The sequence below is a fragment of the Amblyomma maculatum genome, chromosome 3 (genome assembly GCF_055883805.1).
Source record: "Amblyomma maculatum isolate TAMU_Amacu chromosome 3, ASM5588380v1, whole genome shotgun sequence".
Lineage (NCBI taxonomy): Eukaryota > Metazoa > Arthropoda > Arachnida > Ixodida > Ixodidae > Amblyomma > Amblyomma maculatum.
In genome coordinates, this window is record NC_139346.1 from 191,522,090 (window position 1) to 191,542,036 (window position 19,947).

Genomic DNA, 19,947 nt, shown 5'->3' on the forward strand with positions numbered 1-19,947 from the left:
TTGGGTGAAAGAAGGTTTCTCTAATTAGCCAGGGTGGAAGTGGATCGCTTTTTCCTCCCCCTGGTTAAGCCCTCTAAATCAAGAGTTCTAAAACTGGGTTCTGCAGGCAGCTTTTGAGCATTTCATATGCCTCTTGACCCTGCAGGTGCGGTGAAATGTGTTTTCGGTGTTCTTGTTGTATGAGGAAGATTTGGGCATTTAATAAGCCGACTGCCAAAATCAAGAAAACAAAGAGAGGCTCACAAAAGTGAACTAGGCAAGAAACGGGACGAGTTTTTTGCGTGAGCAACATCGCCCAATTGTGATAGTTGGGGTTATGCACCAATCAAACCAAGCCATTTTTCACTCGTTCCTTCGTCTTTTACCTCACGTTATGATCTGGTTCATGTGTTCGCCCCGATTGAAACAGTTACTGTACCTTTTATTTTCATTTCATTTCTGACTGATTCGTTTTTAGTCTAGTTATTATTCAGCTCTCTTGTGGATGTTGGTGCTGCATAGGGTGGTGCATTGATGAGGCAGCTGCCAGTCACTAAAATATTGCATATTGAGTGCATGAATAATGTTCTTTCGTTGTACTCATGTGTGCTTCCCTTTGTGTGTGTTGTGCAGTGCACTGTGGGACATAGAAACTGGACAGCAGTGCACGTCATTCACAGGACACACTGGGGACGTCATGTCCCTTTCCTTGTCCCCAGACATGCGGACATTTGTGTCAGGAGCCTGTGATGCCTCTGCCAAGGTATGATGCCTCTTCCACTGTTATCATTCACTCTCTTGCTCTTTCTCCTACCTGTAGTTAGCAGTGAAATCTCGTTGATACGATTCGGCTAAATACGCTTTTCGGCATAATACGTTGTTTTTTTTTCGTTCCCGGCCGATGCCCTATAGAGGTAATGCATTTTTGTACGGCTAATACGATCGTATTTCCACGTCGGTTTTGATAATACGATCGTGGAAACGTCTTCCGTAAATCTCGCGCAGTTTCGATTTTCGCGCCAGGAGGCAGCAAAAGTGTCCTAGCGGGATCTGACAGTAGCTGCAGTGGTCGTAACTCCCCTAGCGCTCGTGGCCGATTTTCGATGTTGGACATGACCTTTGCTAGACACGTGTAGGAATCGCATCTCTCCAACTATGATGATGGCATCAGAGCCAGTCCTTTGCAGAGGGTGGGCAGAGCTACTGAAATTATCGCATCGAGCGAAACTACAGGCACGGCGGACTGAACACGCGACGACATGCGGTTCGTATGCTCGAGGCTTGGCCTGGCTCGGCTCGGCTCGAGTCCGGCCGTGCCTCAGCACAGCGTCTGCAGCAGTGTGGCGGCCTCTGGGAGCCATTTTCCCAAGCTCGCACAACAAAAGCGCCGAAGCGCACAGAAGGTTTTTAGCGCCATCTATCCTAAGACATAGTAATCACGGTAAAATCACGTGACCAAGAAGCAGTGATTGGCGCATGCATTGACGATGCTGTAGGCTTTGTTGGCTTTGTGTTTGCCATTTCTCGTTGCCATTTTGGTTTTCCGAGCGTTCAGCTTGCACTTCGCACTTATCGTTTTTGTTTTGGTGCCGCGTTTCACCCGTGCGCTTCACCATGTCTAGGAAGCGTAAAGCGTTATCGCTGAAAGAAAAACTTGATATTCTCGTAAAAGTCGACGACAATCCGCAGAAGAAACGTGTCGACCTGGCACGCGAACTTTGTTTGCCTGTCTCCACGCTGAACACGATCGTCGGCAAGCGAGAAGAAATTCGGAAAAACATTCAAGTCTTCGGCGCCAACGTGAAGCAAACAAGAGGCGCCCAGCATGGCAAGATGGAAGAGGTTCTACTGGCGTGGTTCAGGGAAGTAAGGGCGGCGGGCGTGAACATGGACGGGACAGTTGTTCGCGAGAAAGCTGATGAGATTGCACTCTCGTTGGGCATTGAAGATTTTAAAGCTTCGGGCAGGTGGCTCCATCGTTTTAAAACACGACATGGCCTGTCGTATAAAAACCGTTTCCGGCGAAGGGAAGTCTGCCGACCAAGATCAGGTCTCCAACTGGCTTTTGACTTTGCCGGCGGTGATTGCTCAATACCAGCCAAGGGACGTGTTCAACGCAGATGAAGCTGGGTTGTTCATCAACCTCCAGCCCGAGAAAAGTCTCAGTATGAAAGGTGAGACGTGTCAAGGTGGAAAAAAAAGCAAAGAAAGAGTCACCGTATTGTTGTGCTGCAATGCTGATGGAACCGAGAAGCTCAAGCCTACCGTCATTGGAAAGTTCTGGAAGCCACGCTGCTTCTCGCGTAACCCACGCCTTCCTGTCGTTTACAAAGCGAATAGGAAGGCATGGATGACCGGAGCCCTTTTCACAGAGTTCCTCACCCATCTGGATGCCCGGATGTGTGCCGAGAATCGTAGAATTCTTCTATTTCTCGACAAATGTGCCGCGCACCCTGTCGATACTTCGTGGCTGCAAAACGTCAGAGTAATTTTCCTGCCGCCCAACTGCACCAGCCACTTGCAGCCCCTAGATGCAGGAATCATTAGAAACGTGAAATTTCACTTTAGGAGCTTGTTGGTCAGACGCTTTTTGGCCAAGATTGACCGGAAAGGTGCCAGCTTGAAGGTGGATCTTCTTGATGCCATTCATTTTCTAGCGATGTCATGGGATCGCGTCAAACCCGACACCATCGCCAACTGCTTCAAGAAGTGTGGCTTTTTTTGTGCATCTGGCGATACGGAGGAACATGGAGCTGACAGCGCAGAGATTGACATCCCGGACTGGGGTGACCTCGATGTCGGCGTGTCTCCGGAAGAGTTTGTATCGGCGGACGACCAACTGGCGACATGCGAATTGCGCACCGTCCAAGACATCATTGCAGATGTTACCGCTGAAGAGGAGAGCGACGACGATGACAACCAAGACGCCGGAGATTGCAGCGACGATCGTCGGCCATTAAATACTGACGGTGCACTCCAAGCTTTGGACGGGCTTCGTGGCTTTGTCGCGTCTGCGGAGCTGAGTGAGGAAACTGCTACTCGTTTCTACGAGTTCCAAAAAAGCTTTCTTCAGGACCTCGAAAAGCAAAAAGTGCAACGCAAAGTGACGGGTTATTTTAACGTGCTTTAATAAAAGCGAGTTCTGTGCCAAGTATGTATTATTCGCGATCTTTTGGAGTCCGTTTTGGATAATACGATTTTCGGATAATACGCTTTTATTGTCGGAGCCCGAGGGAATCGTATCAACGAGATTCTACTGTATACAGCTATAGCACGGGTGGGGTGGGGGGAAAGGGGGGCATATTCCATTATTGTAAAATGTGTTTCACGTTTTCTTGTTGCGGGCAGTTTGTTACTGACAGTTTGCTTTGTATGAGGAAAGTAGAACGCAACTAGCCAGAATTTCCGCCAGCAGCTGTGGAATTTGCTTACGTGACAACAACACAGAGATGTATAGGGAATTTTGGGAATTAGCATTTGTAATTGATACAGTAGGATGACAAAGCAACTTGTGGGATGTGGTTGCTTCACTCACCCTTGATCTAAACAGAGCATGGGGGTATCAGATGCACAAAAAGCCTAGAACGCTGCCTTCTCAGTTTATGATGTCGACATGCATGTTGCCCATATTGTTTTTGGTCAAGGCAGAAGGGGATAGGGGCGTAACTGTGCACCAATCGATTTGATTTGGCAACATCATTGGCAGCTCGTGCAAATTGCCTGAAAGGCACATTATGGAAGCCTACCTTGTGTGTTTTTAAAATTGGCAGCACCCAAAAATGTTCCCAGTGACCAAAATATTTATGGAATCAAAAACAAAAGTCTTTTTACTCTGATAAAATTGGTATCGAGTTTTAAAAGAGAATTGCCAATGCTGCTCTTCGTCATATGCTGCCCACAAGGGATCAAGTTAACTTGTGTTTGAGTAGAGTCAGTCTTGCTGTTATCATGTCTGCACTGCATGTCAACAATATCATAATGCGCAGTACAATCAATCCTCATTGGCTCGAACGTTTGGAATCGTTGGTGAGCACAGGTTTTGAGCATTGCAGGTTAGATTCTGGTTGGTCCTATATTTTGAGTTGATAAATGCACAATGGTACTTGGAGTTCCGTGTTTCATCACAAGAGACCGTTTTTGGAAATATCGTGCAGAGCTACTTTTAGGCTGCAAACTGAAAACGAAAGTTTGTAGCCAGGGGTGATGCTTCTGCTGACGCAGAGATGACGTCGCCGATATTATTGGAAAAACACTTGTGCATGTGTGTTGAATGGCTGAAATATTGGCTACGTTCATAAAATGCCTTAGATAACATAATGCAAGCTTCAAAGTTTGTTCCTTACGTGGGGAGTGGGCAGTGACATGCCATACCTGTTTGTGGCGTCAAACTGTACTGTTGTGTATAGAAATCACCCGAACTAAGGCTGTGGAAATGGCACTCCCTGAAATCATTTTGCACAGAAGTGGATAACTTGGTGAAAGTTGTTGGGATCTGAGAGGAAAGGCTGCAGTAGATGGTTCATTAGACCGTGAGTCTCAAAAACCTCTGGAGTTATGATTCTGGCCATCATATGCCACATAAGGCATAGAAAAAAATACGCAAAAAAAAGTGCTTTGCCCCCCCCCCCTCCCCCCCCCCCACCCCTTCCACCTAATCTGTACCACATGTAGCGATAGCATCACTGTATCTGGGTGGCTGCGGTAGTTACCCATTTGTTTGAAGCTCAGTTGTAAAATTGTGCACATTCCTGTGACTGTCATCGTAGTACAGTAGAACCTTGTTGATATGTTCCCAGTTCATACAGTTTCCCGTTTCATGTGCTCAAAATCGCTGGCAGTAGAACATCTCCCATAGACTTACACATTTTTTTCCCGGTTAATATGTTCCCGGATAACACCATTTCCCAGTTGCTACGCTCGAAATTTTGACAAATTGTGGTCGCATAATACGTTTTCCGATCAACCAGGCATATGCTAACGAGCGCCTGCGACATGAAAAACTGATCAGCGGCGCTCACCTGCCACAGCTGCCGTCTTGCAGTGCCTAGGTGCAAAGGGGCCAATCATTAAAGAAAGCCAACGAGCCAATGTAAGAGGCACCTATTTCTGCGGAAGCACGACTTCATGGGGAGAAATGCGATGGCTTAGGGACGCAAGGTTGAACAATTTGATAACTACAATTATTCGTTTGCATACGAGCGAGCCGGGTCTGGGGGACGTGCTATGAGCAAAAACATGTCACTGGTGTATCGGGGCGAAGCATCCAGAAACAGCCAAGAGAGCGATCCCAGCTCGTTATTGCCTTCTACGAACCGGATTTGTTACTAAATCGCCTAAAAATGCTAGTCTACACTTTTACACGGCCAAAGTCTAAATTCTAAATGCCTTTGTATTTCATTCAGCACTTACTTTTTTTCATTATCAGGCAGTTGGAATATATGTTTCCCCGGATAATACATTTTTTTTTTTCACATATCTTTTACAATGTATCAACAAGGTTTTACTGTACTTCAAGGTTGTCCATACTGTCCGGCAGTTTCAAATTGGCCTGCAGCATATTGCAAAGATCGGATAATAGTGAAGAAGTAGCATGTGATGTTGTAAGCAGGCTCGATTGGCTGTAGTGCTGCTCGCCTTCTCCTCTCTGGTCTGGTAGTCCACTGCACACCTAAGTGAACGTCTCGAACATTCAGTCGATTTTTGATCAACAAGGAGTTGACCTGTACTAGTGCTTTTCTTTTACCCGTCTACGGCTCCCATCCATAAAGTTGGCCTATATTTGTGGCTGACATGTATTCAGAATAGTGCAGTACCTGTTATAAGGCAGCGGGTCTTGTTACAATGAAAATGTTTGTTTCTGTCGTTATATTCCTGACACATTGTGACCGCTTACTTTATTTTGCAGTTATGGGACGTCCGTGATGGCATGTGCAAGCAGACGTTTCCCGGACACGAATCAGACATCAATGCTGTGACGGTAAGTAGAAACCTCGACACACGTGGGTCTTCAGAAGGATATTGTAGGCTTGTATTTGCTTTGCTAGGCTTATTGTAGGCAACAAAGTTGTTACATTTGCTTGGTTGACATGAAGCTATTCGTGTTTTGTTCCAGAGTCTGAATTGGCACTCTGTAATGGCAAGCCCTGTTCATCATCATAGGGTAGCATCTGTGCTGTGTTGCTATAGTAATGCAGTGTCATAGAACGAAAATGTCATGGAAAGTCATCCCCAAATCAACTAGCGCAGTTTACGCTCGTGAGTGGGGCTGTTTGAGTGCTCTTTTTAATTTTTGTCTGCAAGAACACTTTTCTATTTTTTTCTTTTTTTTTTTCCCCCAGCAGATGCATATTTCAAATAAAGTACCCACACTGGCACACACCAGTCTGAAATCCTTGAAAAATGTCAGAATTTCGGCGTCCGCTGACATAAGTTTTGAGTTGCTATAGAGGAGCCCTGCGATGATCACACTCGTGGCTTTTATTCTTTGTAAACGGAGTTTGGTACACAACAACACCTTAATGCCCAATGAAATTTCCGAGATTTGACCTTCAATATCTTATTCTGCTCCACAAATGCTCGTTTGGGACCAGTGGTGTGATAGCATAACAGTGTTGGCAGCAGATGTTGTCTTTACGCTTGTAGTGAACCCACCCTCTCCACTTTTGTTGAGAGCTTAAAAAAAATGTTAGCCTTTCTTGAAGGTTTTGTCAGTTTTGCACTGTGCTGTGCACACTTAAGGAAGCACATGACAGAGCTGAGCTATGAAAGCCTCTCATCGGCAACCCTTCTCAACCTTGTTGTCTTACCAGATTTGTAGTCATCTCTTTTGCCAGTGTGTACCATACGCTTTGCCTCAATGGATCCAGATTGTAGAGTTTTGGCTTCTCTTCTTAGCTGGTGGTCAAGCTGGAAGTTGATGTCTCAAGTAGTGGCAAAGGAAAGAGATGGCAAAAGATGTTTCTGCTTTATTTGCAGCTTTGTTTCAGATAATAGTGCAAGGTGTATGCCCAAGCAGGTGATTTTGCTCTCTTGTATAATTGGAAACCGACGCGGATTTCCGCAGCAAATTTTGCATATGCCTGTCCTTACTTCGTGCTGGAATGTTTCAAGCAACCTGAGTGGTGGCGCTCACCGGCTTTGCAGTTCTTCCCCAATGGCTATGCGTTTGCAACGGGGTCGGACGATGCCACCTGCCGCCTGTTTGACATCCGGGCGGACCAGGAGCTGGCCATGTACTCTCACGACAACATCATCTGCGGCATCACCTCGGTGGCCTTCTCCAAGTCGGGCCGCTTGCTGTTGGCCGGTTATGACGATTTCAACTGCAACGTCTGGGACTCCATGAAGGCCGAGCGTGCAGGTGAGCCCACCTCGCATTCTTTAATGAGGAGACACTTGTCTGAAAGCCATTCTATATTTTTGAAACCCAATAATACAGAAATGAAGTGCTCTTGCGTATGGGCCGGGCTATGCCATAAACATCCATTCTCCGCTTGGTCAGTACATCTACCAACTCTGGAGAGTTGTAGTAGTTGTCAACTTTCACTCTGTAGCCTATATCTAGACATGACAGCATTACTGTCAGTGCAACCTTGGTTCCTATAGCCATTTCTTTGCCTTCCGGCACCTAGCCTTTGTCCATGTACATGTAATGTTAGTAAATATAACCAGAACTAGGTTCACAAAGGAGAAAAAAATTTTAGTATGAACCTTGTTCTCTTTAGAAGCATATACTGTTTTCATTAGAGTTTACCTTTGAAAAGCAATAGACTTTAGTTGACTGAAACATCTTGCTCAAATACATATTCAGACGGAAACATTGAGCTCCTGGAATGCAGGCCTCCGTGCCGTCGGATTTGGATTGGATTTCTCGTCTGTTTCGTCTGCGTTTTTCATGCAATGGAGACAATGCATCGGCGTTTGGAAGCACTTCTGGCTCATTACTTATCCAGATAATGGCGTGCGCAGATTCTCTTTTTACGACCAGTACAGATGAATCTGCGGTTTTACAATGATGCCTTGCCAAATCATAAGAGCTAGAAAAACTTTTCCTCCTCCTTGTCAATGTCTTTCCACGATGAAGTTGAACACGAAGTAACTTTCTTCATCATGGAAATGCAGCGCTTTGAGGACAAGGACAAAATATAAAATAGACAGCACGTGCGCTAATGATGATGAACTGGCTCGCCCGAACATCTATCCTGATTAACTTCCTTGCATTCCGGTGTGTTTTAGTGACATGTCAAAGATTTCTGCATAGAAAACAGTTCAAATCAAGCCACTGCATCATCGCTGTCAAGCGGTGCTTCGGTTGTTCTAATCTTTGCTTTTGAGGAAACGGTCGACGTTGTGGGCCGCAAGGTGGTTTTGATGCATTGATGGGGCACCACTCACAGGCAGTCGCAAGGTCCTGTGTCCTGTGTGCAGGCTCGTCGTCATCAGATGAGAACACGTCACTGTTTCCGAGCAAAACTATAGAGAGCTGTCGTCTGATGAGTCGTCAGGATACTTTCTTTTGCATGCACAGTCACTCATGTGGTAGAGAGGCAGCCATGTTTCCCGCGTGGGTCGCAAAGGCGTGAAAGTCTCCAAAGAGAGAAGTGGCGCAACATAGACAGATGTCACCATCTAGTGTCAGAAATTGCAACTAGAAGTAGTAGGACAATTATAGTCGTCATCAGTTCGCTGTGAGAGAAATCGTTGTGCATGGCAGATATGGTCATCATTTGTTAATATTGGTACAAAATCCGAAGGAGACTATACATGTCATTGATAGAGAAAGGGTTAATATTGACCCACTAGTATTGTATAGTAAACATATCCTTTAACTTTCAAATGCGTCTTTTTCAGATTTTGTCTCATATTGAGAATTTGGGCACTGAAGTTTGAGCACTTTATGTTGTGCAATCGCGATGAAATTTGGCGTGGTTATGCTTTAGCATGTCCTGAATTCAAAGAAAGCACTTTCAGAGCTTTCACCAAATGTATTCGATAATTTCAAAAATTTGTTAGTTGAGAATGGTAAAACTTAAACGTCACATAGGAATTTTTCTAGACTAAAATGGTAAGGGTACACTGTATTCTTGTGCTTTATTGAATTCTGCTGTCCATTGGGAGCAATATGAGCTATATTTTAGTGTTCTGCTGTGCTTCCTGTTATCTCCCAAGTGTGCACAAACCTTATTTTTACAATTGCATGGTATGCAAAAAAAATGAACCAAATTAGGTATCGAGAAACTAAAAGCAAATTTAAGAAGAGGAGCTCAAATTTTTTAAATGGCACAAGTTCCACTGATCTGTGACAAAAATCAAAGAAAGTTTTTCCCAGAGTAGCATCTCCCGTTAATCTGACTTCTAAAAGATTGACCGTTTAGCCATGACTGATGTGGCTGACGAATGTACTCCAGCATGGTATGAATCTGTTCATTAACAGGGTTTTTACTTTTGTGACCCCCTCATACGATGGTTTGCAGCACTTCACTCCAAGAGGTACACCGATATCATCGACGTGTACTGCTTCTCCTCTGTACCGTTCGTGTCATCTTTGTACTTGCCAGGCGTTCTTCACAAGCTTTGCTGCTTTAGTATAATGTAAAAGTAATGCGTAAGTGCACAAATTTGATGATATGGCTGTCCTGATGGTAAGCCTGACTAACAAGGCCCCATTTGGGATTTCCGCTCCAGTGCTGGTCCTGTTCAGTAACATCTTGTGATGTGTGTTTTTGCCTTTGGAAGCTGACCTGCCCCTCTTTTTTTCTTGCGCAGGTGTCTTGGCTGGTCACGACAACCGTGTGAGTTGCCTGGGTGTCACTGAAGATGGCATGGCAGTGGCTACCGGGTCCTGGGACAGTTTCCTCAAGATATGGAACTAGGGTGAAGACAGCAGCAGCACCAAGGAATGGGAGACAATGAAAGGAAGAGAAAGAAGACTGGATTGCCCCCCGGCCCTGCTTTTTTTATCATTATTATTATTGCCCCGTGCTCTGTTTTTACGGACACTCCTCTGCTGCCACTCCTGCTCCACGAGTGTGCTTCCATTATTATTTTTTTTTTCTTTCTCTCCCTCTCCGCCATCCCAATCCCTGCTGCACACTTCCCTCTTGGGCGCTCTCAACCTTCAGCCGACGCACCTTGTCGGTGGGGCCCCCTTTCGGAAACTGCTGCCTGGGCAACCTTCGCTGCCATTATGCCGACTCAGTGCAAGGGTTTCCACGAAACCACCACTTTTTCCCACACACAAACGGAGGTGGTGGCATTTGAGGGGAGGGGGGCATATTTGCTTCTTTTTCGTTTTTTCCCTCTCTCGCCTTAATCGGTTTCATCTTTCTGGTGGGAGAATGGGGTGAGAAAAAGTCATGTGCTGCTTCACATTGCACTGGACCAAGAAGCTTTAGTACTTTGTTTCCATGTACACAACTGCACCTCGTGCGGGTTGTTTTCTTTCTCCCCCTCCCCTCCTTGCCGCAACCGTCAGCCTTGTTTCCAGTTTGACACATGAGAGGGTCCCCTTGCCATATTGGCTCTGCATTTCAACGTGAGCATTGGACAACACGGTTCCCATTGTTTAGCCAGCAAGGCTGCCCCTCCTCCCCTCTTTTTCACATTGACTGGGAAAGCCCTTACCCCCAATCCCCCTCCGGCCCATTTTGACGAAGAGTAATCGCACATACTCTGGCCTCTTGGTTTCTCTTTCTCACTCTCTCCGTGTCGGTCCTTGTGAGGCCACCCTTGGCAGACTGGTGGAGTGGCCGAAGACGGTCCCCCCCTCCCTTTTGGATTGCGTGCATGATGGGTGAGTGCGTGTGTGTGTGTGTGTGAACAGCGTCAATGGAACAAATATGCTGCTGCGTGAGTGAATGTGTCTGCGTGGGGTCCAGGGCTCCAGCCTACGAGTCGATTGAGCGAATCGAAAGTCTGGTCAGCCTCTCCCCATCGCTGCGGTTGTTTTCTTACACCCAGTAGTGCCGCTAATACGGGGAATCTTTTTTTTTTTCTCCCCTTCTTTTTATTGAGAATGTGGAAGCAGAGAGCGAGTTTTTTCGTTGGGCACGCCAGTTTTTCAATTCTCTAGTCACAGGTGTTTGTGAGCACCTGTTTCGTGCGTGCTCAAGCACAGAGAAGCACAGGGTTTCATGTGGAACCCCTGTTCTCTTTTTTTTTTTTTTTTCAGCCCTCCTGACTTTGCTATAAGTTACAAGTTTTGTGTACAATTACTTGTTTTTATCTTAGATTGTTTGTGCACAATTGACTACTCAATTTAAATCTGTTTTTCTCGTTTAGTGCCCTCCACTTTGTGAGCCTTATTGGGGCTGGCAAAAGTTCAAATGCAGTCGGTTTGCGTTGCAAAGAGCTGCTCTTGTGACAAGTCTGATAGGAGTATTGGAAGGAAGAGAGAAAAAAAAAAAGGGTGTCTGACTTTGCATTATCCATTGCTAAGTCTTCCTTGTTTTTTGTTTTTTTCAGCCTCCAAAGTGATCATTTTTGAAGGCGTTTGTTTCCTTCCATGTTGTACATAGCTTTGTATAAATGTCAGATTGGGTGCTGAGCCTCCTCTTCAGTTGGGCATGGCATGTTCCGCACCCTCTAAAAGGCTTGGATCTGCATTTGTTCTGTTGTCTTTTTTGCTGGTCAGATTGGGCAGATTTGAAAGCGGTTGGCCCCAGTGTTTCCCAAATGCACGCACTAATGGAGGCAACACGGCTGGGTTGGCAGGTGTCTTTTCTTTTTTTCCTTTCTCCTCTGTTCTTTTGTTCCATCCGCTTAGCAGGCTGTCGCTCTATTTTCCGCCAGCCTCTCATATTTTGTTTTCTTGTTTGCAGAGTTCCTGTGTGCTCGTGTGTACAGAGTGAGTGACTGAGTGTGCGAGAGGTGAGGCCCACGCGGGTGGAGCCGCGTGTTAGATGCTCTTAACAAGCACTGTACTCTCTCGGTCTTTTTCAAGCCTGCGTGCCAGGGTGCTGTCTTCTGCCTTTTCTAGGTGATCACCTTCTCTCACAGCACCTGGGCATGATGCGCTGCCTTCTCCCTTGACACCCGTTTTTTCTGACTTTTTCTGGCTCCTCCTTCCCTGACATATGCACAAAACACACACACACACATACCCTTGCTCCAAGCTTTCATCTGCCTCCTGCCAAGATTATCCTGTAAGCCAAGCTTTCTACTTGCACCCTCCTCCTCTCCTGTGGCTTCCTTTCCTGAGCACCTCTTTCTTCTCTGAACCTTCAGTTTTTACTTCTCTGCGCCCATCACGGCGACAAACAACTGGACAAAAATTGTGTGGTGATGCCGTGAACGTGAGCGCTCGCGCGCATGTGTGTGTGTGTGTGCAGACTTGTGCGATGACTGCTGCCGTTTGCATCTGAAACTGTCGTGCAGTTTTTACATCGTGCTTCTGCTCTGTTCATCTTCCTCTCTCTCGCCCACTGTTTTTGTTTTCTTTCCGACCTGTTCGTTTCCTCTCGCGGAGGGGACATCGGTGTGTGCGCAGCATTGTTCTCTGCGCTTTGAGTAGTCTTGCACACATTGCCGCCCAGCCCCTCCCCGGCTTTTGGCGATGAGGGCGCGTGTGTGTAGCAGCGCCCTGCCCATTGCCACGGGTGTGCGTGCGTGCACAGCCCAAACAACCACCAGACCAGCTTTTACTTAGGCACCCTCTGAGCTGCACGGCAGGTGAAAGAGGGCATGCTGTGGCCAAGCAAGCGGGCTTTCTCATTGTGAACACGCGCCTGCCCCGTGCATACAAAACTGCCTCATGACGCGTCTCTCTCTCTTGCTTTCTGTTCTTTTCAATTCCATCGATGGTGGCTCTTTTTTTCTCTCAATAGTTGCACCGAGCTGGACTAGAGTTGAGAAAGCGTGCGCACTGTCTCTAGAGTGTCCCTTCTCGGGCGTCCAGGCTCATCCACACTCTGTCATGTTGCTCTGGAAGGGTTCTTGTGCAAGAGATGTGGTGGAAAAAAAGATGACACAATGTGGAGTTTGAAGTATTGTTTTCTCGTGCAGGGTGTTTCATGGGAGAGGTGGCGTTTGGGCGTGAGCCCCAGCCCATTCGCAGCACCCCGTCCTGCGCCCTCTCAAATTTTATATATAATTGGGGCATTGCACAAACCGTCGGCTGCTCAGCTGTTAAGAAATGTTTGCGCCCCAACCACCACCCACCAGAGCAGCAGAGTGCAGATGGTGCCCGTGTGTGGCTGCCTGCCTGCCCCGCTGTTTGCCACTGGGCGCCCGGGAGACTGGCGCTGTGAGATGTGTGTATGCAGCAGTCGTGTTGGTGGCTTTGTAAGCCGCACTTTTGTTCACTTGTTTCTTTTATTTTCCTGTTAACACTATTTAACATTCTCTGCTTTTACTTTGTCTGCTGCCATTTTTTTGTTGTTGTGTTGTGCTATTGAAGGAGTATTATACATGCTGTGAGGGGGGAAAACAAGTCATGGGGAAGGAGGATGGTTTTGTAGGCCCCTCCTTTCCTCCTGGGAGCTACTGTTTCAAAGCGCAGCGGCAGTCTTCTCTGGACAAGGATTTTGAGAAAACGAGAACCTATACATATATTATAAATATGTATACTTCCAGACACGTCTGCGTCGTCGCTCGTATATATATAAATATAAATACACTCTATATATATTATATATATATACAAATACATGCCACATACACACACGCAGACACACATATACCTATAGGACATTGCTCGGGTGGCAACATCGTGGGCGCAGCGGACGCTTCCGCTTCGTCATTCTCGCCTCCCGGTCGCCACAACTGCCATACTTTGAGAGACGACGACAGTGCTGACACACCGGTTGTAGACTTTCGTCGTGCGGTTTAGAGGTGGAGAGGTCCTGCAAGGCAAAATTGGCGCCGCGCCCCCCTCCTCTCTACCCTTGGGGACTTTTCCTCTTTCTGGAGTTTTCTAGAAAATGTGCGCATGTGTTGGGAGGATGTAGGGAAGACTTCCTTGAACTGTGCACACCAATTGTATTTACTTGCAGAAAACGTCTATTGGCCCTTTGATCCCCTGATCTTAGGCTGTTGCGGGAGCAAGCGCGTTTTTTTGTGCGTGTGTGTGTAGGCACGCGAACGGCAAAATCGCGATTTTTTGACGGCCGTGGGTTTTGTTATTCCAGTACACATAGTTTGACTCCCTGACTTGCTCGTCGGTGTTTGATCGCGGTACGTGCTAGCCGGGAACCTTGAGGGAAAAGAAAGGAGCGAACAAATTGCACCAAACTTTTTGTGTGTATGCGCAGAGATCGAGCATCTTCGCACGCTGGTGCTTGCGCACTGTAAAACCGGTAACTTAAAAAGAGACCAAAACAGTAAAAAAGAAGCGCGTTATTATATGAGTCGGTCTCGCGTTCCCCCTTCCTCCCGCCCCGCGAAGGTGTTCCTTTGCACTTCTGGGGACTGAGAAACCAAACCGTACTGGAAGGCCCTCCGTTGCCATGGTAATGGAGCGCTTCGTGAACTCCACCCACTACCCACTGCCGCGCGGGCATGGCGGTCCGCCTCCGTGGCCTCGTACGTGCCGGGTCGTCGTGGGTGCGCGACTGTGCCGCCTTTCTTTTTATTTTTTGTTTTGCCACGGACGACTGTCGGCTTGCATTGTAGCCCGCGCGCGTGCCCTGTAGTGCTGTGAACGCTGTCGCCTCCTGGCCTTCGAAGAAGTACACAAAGGGGGGCCCGGCGTGCAACGTGGTGGTAGTCGAGACTTCTCGACCTTCCCTATACCGACGACTTTTATCTTCCCGATCTGTGCACAGCCGCACTGGCAAATGAGTGTGTGTGTGTGACGAGTGAAAAAGGATGGCCAAGCTCTGAAACAGTTTTGGCGGTAGTTGTCAAGGTTTTGCTTGGCCGTCGTATTCTCCGAGCTGCTAACCCGTTCGGTTCAAGTTTCTTTCCCTCCGCTTGTCCCTGTTTCGCGAGCAAGGCGGGAGAGAAGCTCCCTTCGCCTGCTTTTATTTCCTTTTTACGTTGTCTCCGCCAGGGACTCAAAACTAGGGAGTCTTTTCAGCAACCACACAAATTGGACTTTTTTTAGCGGCCCTTGCAAGCCGTCGCCGGAAAAATCCATCACACATGTGGGCACATTGGGGAGGGGATCTTGAGGGGAAAAAAGGCGATGAGGGGTTGGGTTGGACAGATGTTCCCGGGTGTTTTATTGGGACACCTGGTCAGCCTGTGTGTCTTATTTCAGTATGTAGCTTTCAGTCTTGTTTGTGAAACCAGTTTCCTTGTGTATGTTATTTAACTTGTCCAATAAAGCTGTTTGTCTTTACGTACAAAACCAGATGCCATGTCGCACCCCGTTTGGAGCGCGAGCTTCCGCGTTGGAACTGTACTCGAAGCCTTTCTTCATGACTGCTAACGGGTCTCATGCGGTGGACCGCAGTGGTCACAGCTGTACTCGCTTATGGCTTCAGGTACTACTGTCGAGTTCAGAAGTGCTTGCGGCCTACGAGTTGCGCCGATTGTAAGGCAGGATCTCTAGTGAAACAGTGATTACCAGCAATATTTAGTCGCTCTATTAAATAAGCGGAACATGTAATGTTTGCTTCCAGGGTAGCTGAAATAAGCCTAAGCGTATAACTACTGCTTCTGGAAAGCCGCGCACTAGTATGTCAGTTATGGCTGCCTGAAGCATGAGGTTTTTTTCCATCGATCTCGGAGCCTCAAGTTCGCTGGTCTTGGTAGCACTAGTCGATATCTCGCAATACACCGCTCAATGCTTGGCCGGCCGCATCCTACGGAATGTGAAGGATGCTGGCCTGAAACTTGCCAGTGGGCTACGCGGCGAAAGCTCTCAACAGTCCTGGTGGTGTAACCATGTGCAACACTGAAGAATGAGCACGTTGCCGACCCTTTCGACGAATTCCTGTGCGTCATGGTTCAGCCCCAGACGCGAACGCTGGAGTCCCAGGAACCTGTGACCACGACCACGCCGTCTGGGCTCACGGACAGCGATGTAACCTTGTTCTCGTGGCCGGTCAGGTTGCCTGCAACGCGCGAAAGAATTAGGCCGTGACCTTAGTGGTCAAAGCCTGTGAGTTTCAGGTTTTGCGTGAATGCAGCCATCAGCTTCCAACTTGGATAGTGTCATGTGACTGCATCGTCAAAAGGGGGCTAGGGCAAAAGCATGATTCGCGCTTCGGAATCGAGGTAACTGAACGGCGACTTCTGAAAAAAAGATGGCAGGCTCTATGCTACCGTTCGCTTGTGTTGTATACTGTACACAGTCCATATCGTAAAATTTCTCGGGACGTTGCCCAAGGCAGTTAACGTCGGACTTCGTGAGATCGAACATATTGCTGCCTTGTTCGTTACCACCACCTTATACCCCCTGAAAACTAGGCATTGCATGTATTGGCGTATTACTGTGTCGAAAGGCTAAACTTTTCATAGCTGCGGCTTTGCTCTCACATGAATGGTCATGTGATTTTGACAGATTTAAACCTGATCCATTCTCAGGCCCCGTAGATTATCCCTAATCGGTAACCTCGAAGGCCCCGCTAACGAGAGCTTCCCGATTCTCCGTGCTTCATTAGCATTAGCAGTTGGTCTTCAAGCTTTCGCCGAAGGGGGCTGGCAGGAGCGTGCGGGGTGGGGGCATGCCGATATGTTTTCGTGTTGCCAATTTCCGTGAACAGCAATTTCGACATGTAGAGGCTTAATATTTATTGGTGATTATATGTGGGTCCCACAGGCCCGGCCGCCAACGCTGAACAAATTCTTGGCAATGTTTCTCGCGTGACCCGATGTCGGCGAACTCGACCACCACCTAAAAGGTCTGTATACCTCTGTCACACGGTCACCTTCGATCCTCATTGAAAATCTGCATTGAGGTTTTCAAGGATTGAAGCATCCCGTGCTACACGGGCGTTTTCAATGAGCATTGAGAAATTTTCCTCGTATGCGCTTTAGAGCTCACTGATGACGAGGGTGTCGATGGCCGCTTTCGAGTGTGCTTGAAATCTGAAGAGCGCTTGAGGAAGCAGCTTGAAGTCAAGCAGGCTCGAGCTTGATTGCACTTGAAAGTTGTGCGACAACCTCGATCTGCGTTGAGTTGAATGCAGATCGAACTCGATGAGGATCGAAACTGTCCATGTGACAGGGTTATAGATGTCTCTTACGAGGAGAATGACTAAAGCCTACCCTTCTATCATTTGCACCCCGCCGGGGTGGTGCAGTGATAAGACGCCCGACTACTGTGCCGGAGTACCCGGGTTCGAACCCGACCTCGGTGGCTGCGTTTTGATGGAGGCGAAACGGAGTGGCGTCCGTGTGCTGTGCGATGTCAGTGCACGTTAAGAACTTCAGGTGGTCGAAATTTCCGGAGTCCACTACGGCGTCTCTCATAGCCTTAGTCGCTTTGGGACGTTAAACCCCACAAACCAACCAACCAACCTATCATTTGCCTCGTCCTATTATCGGCGTTCGTTGCAGTGCTACATTTAATTATAATTGGTTTAAGTAAGTAAGTGCTTTATTTTCCGTTTGCAAAGTACAGTTGTAAACGGACAGGTTCGAGGAAAAAAGCTGCGGAAACAGCTTGACAGGTCCTAAAACCCGTTCGTTGGCAGCAGCAGCCGTGCGGAATGGCAATGCTTTCAATACAATAAAGCACAAGCATGAAGAAAGAAACAAAAAGGTGAATCTGCAAAGCTACATAGGTTAGTAAAAAAGTAAAAAAAAAAAATACAGCAGCATGAAAATAATCTCACAGTCACAAAAGAAGTACAATTGGCAAGGAACATATATAGTGCTGATTTACAATGGCTAACCCAATGGTTGACAATATAAATACACACTCAATATTGGTGGCAAAAATAATTGTATAGAGTAGATAATGAAACATGTAAAACATCAATATTTTCCGAGATTAGTGCATTGAGTAAGGCAGGTAGGGTGTGAGCAATCATTTGCTTACCGTAATTAGTTCGCGTGTGTGTTACATACCAGTATTCCGGACATCGCGTTTGGTAGTGAAGTAGATTTTGCTTAGATTGGCTGTTGAACGGATGGCAAACTTATTCAATTTGCATTGTTTAATGTATGCGTGTACTAACATGTAGTTGTATAAATTATGCACTTTCAATATGTTAAGCTCTTGGAACAAAGGTTCACTTGGGAAATCCCAGTTTACATTGCATATCGCGCGCAGAAATTTTTTCTGAAGGACAAATAACCGACCTACATTTGTGGCAGACGTGGTACCCCAGACAAGACAGCAGTAATTAAGGTGGCTCATAAAGAGAGATTTATATATAAGCAATTTTACATTACGGGGAAGATACCTAAGGGAAAAAATTAGTCCAACTACCTGGGATAGTTTGTTTACAAGTGATGATGAATGGCTGTTCCATGACATGTCATGGTCGAAAAAAATTCCTAAGCTTTTTACTGAATTCACTAGTTCAATTTTATCCATATTAAGTGTGATGTCTGCAGGTAGTGTAGCATTTCTGTTCTTGGCTTGGAATAATATGGCTTTTGTTTTAGTTGCATTTATTATGAGACCGTTTTTGATCGACCATACATGTAGTTTTTCTAGTGCTTTATTAGCAATTCTTATTAAGTCTGAGGTATCATGAGAACAAAACAGGAGTGTGGTATCATCAGCATAGATGATGTATTTGGTGTCATGATCAATATTAACAATATCATTAACATAAATATTGAAGAGGAGGGGTCCAAGTATACTACCCTGCGGCACTCCTATTCTTATGTTTTTAATTTGAGAGGATATGTTATTGACATGTGTATATTGAGCTCTAGAGCCCAGATATGACCTAATTATTTCATGAGCAACGCCACGTATACCATAGTAAGTTAACTTTTTAAGTAGAAGTTCATGATTAATGCAGTCAAAAGCTTTTGTAAAATCTATTAGTACACCGAGTGTAAGTAGACGATGTTCAATGTTCCTAAGGATAAATTCTTTTTGTTCCAAGAGGGCAAGCTGAGTAGACAGGTGTTTGCGGAACGCGTACTGGCAGTGAGTTAAGAGGCAATTATCCTCAAGAAATGCAGAGAGACGTTTAAATATTATCTTTTCGAGACCTTTTGAAAAAAACTGGCAGAATTTATATGGGCCTATAATTTGTTATTAGGATCCTGTCACCACGCTTGAATAACGGGATTACTTTAGCGACTTGCATTTTCTGCGGGAAGATTCCGGCATTTAGGCATAAGTTGTAAACATATGTCAACACTGGAGCAATGATATCTAGGATATACTTAATTGGCATTATCTGCAGGCAAGGAAAGGAAAGGAAATGCGCAGGAAAGGAAATGCGCAGTATCTGTCACACTTCCGACAAGTGTGCGTTTGGACGATACACCATCGCTCCTGTCGCGTGGCGTTCCATGAAGCCCGTTCAGGTGTGGTATTAGAGATGGAGGGACGCATCCCGCCTCGGCCAAACGCCGCAAAAGCGGGACACACTTTGTCCACGACTGCATGAGCCATTAAAGGCTTTGAGCCTTAATAATTGGTTCACAAGAAAAGAAAAGACGCCGTATTTGTCATGCTTGATCTGTGGACACTTGAACCGCGCCGTAAGGGAAAGAAGGTGGGAGTGAAAGCGGGAAGAGAAAAAATTACGAGGGACTTTAGCGACTAAAGTAGTGAAAGGCGAAAGCCTGAGAAGTCTTATCTAGCGTTCCTGCCATCTGCTATCCCACACTTGAATACGCGTCAGAGAACACCACGCTACAGGAGCGATGGTGTACTGTCCAAACACACTTGCAGGAAAAAAATGGGACTTTAGCGGCTGAAGTAGTGAAAGCCCGAGTGCCGCATTCTGCTACGCAGCTGGCACTAATTAGTAAATAATTAATCAGTCATCAGGTATGTAATATTTATATACTTAATTATTTATTGAATAATTATTAATCAGTTAAATACTGAATGACCTAATTAGCCATCACATCACTTAGTGATTAATTATTCTAACTCGTAATTGA

At 46.4% G+C, this 19,947-nt stretch overlaps 2 protein-coding genes across 2 annotated transcripts in view; one reads left to right on the top strand and one right to left on the bottom strand.

The window, feature by feature from the left end:
* Gbeta13F (guanine nucleotide-binding protein subunit beta-1) overlaps nucleotides 1-11,146 on the top strand; it is a 34,954-nt gene extending 23,808 nt beyond the window's left edge. The window contains exons 5-8 of the mRNA XM_084599093.1: nucleotides 613-742; nucleotides 5,885-5,956; nucleotides 7,123-7,339; nucleotides 9,745-11,146. Coding sequence (XP_084455219.1) covers nucleotides 613-742; nucleotides 5,885-5,956; nucleotides 7,123-7,339; nucleotides 9,745-9,851 — 526 coding nt within the window. The 3' untranslated portion in view covers nucleotides 9,852-11,146. The remainder of the gene's footprint in view (nucleotides 1-612; nucleotides 743-5,884; nucleotides 5,957-7,122; nucleotides 7,340-9,744) is intronic.
* Nucleotides 11,147-13,221: 2,075 nt separating this feature from the next.
* The window catches only part of LOC146197287 (guanine nucleotide-binding protein subunit beta-2-like), a 37,897-nt gene continuing 31,171 nt past the window's right edge, over nucleotides 13,222-19,947 (bottom strand). Inside the window, exon 9 of the mRNA XM_084599094.1 lies at nucleotides 13,222-15,977. Within this exon, the coding sequence (XP_084455220.1) occupies nucleotides 15,871-15,977 (107 nt within the window). The 3' untranslated portion in view covers nucleotides 13,222-15,870. The remainder of the gene's footprint in view (nucleotides 15,978-19,947) is intronic.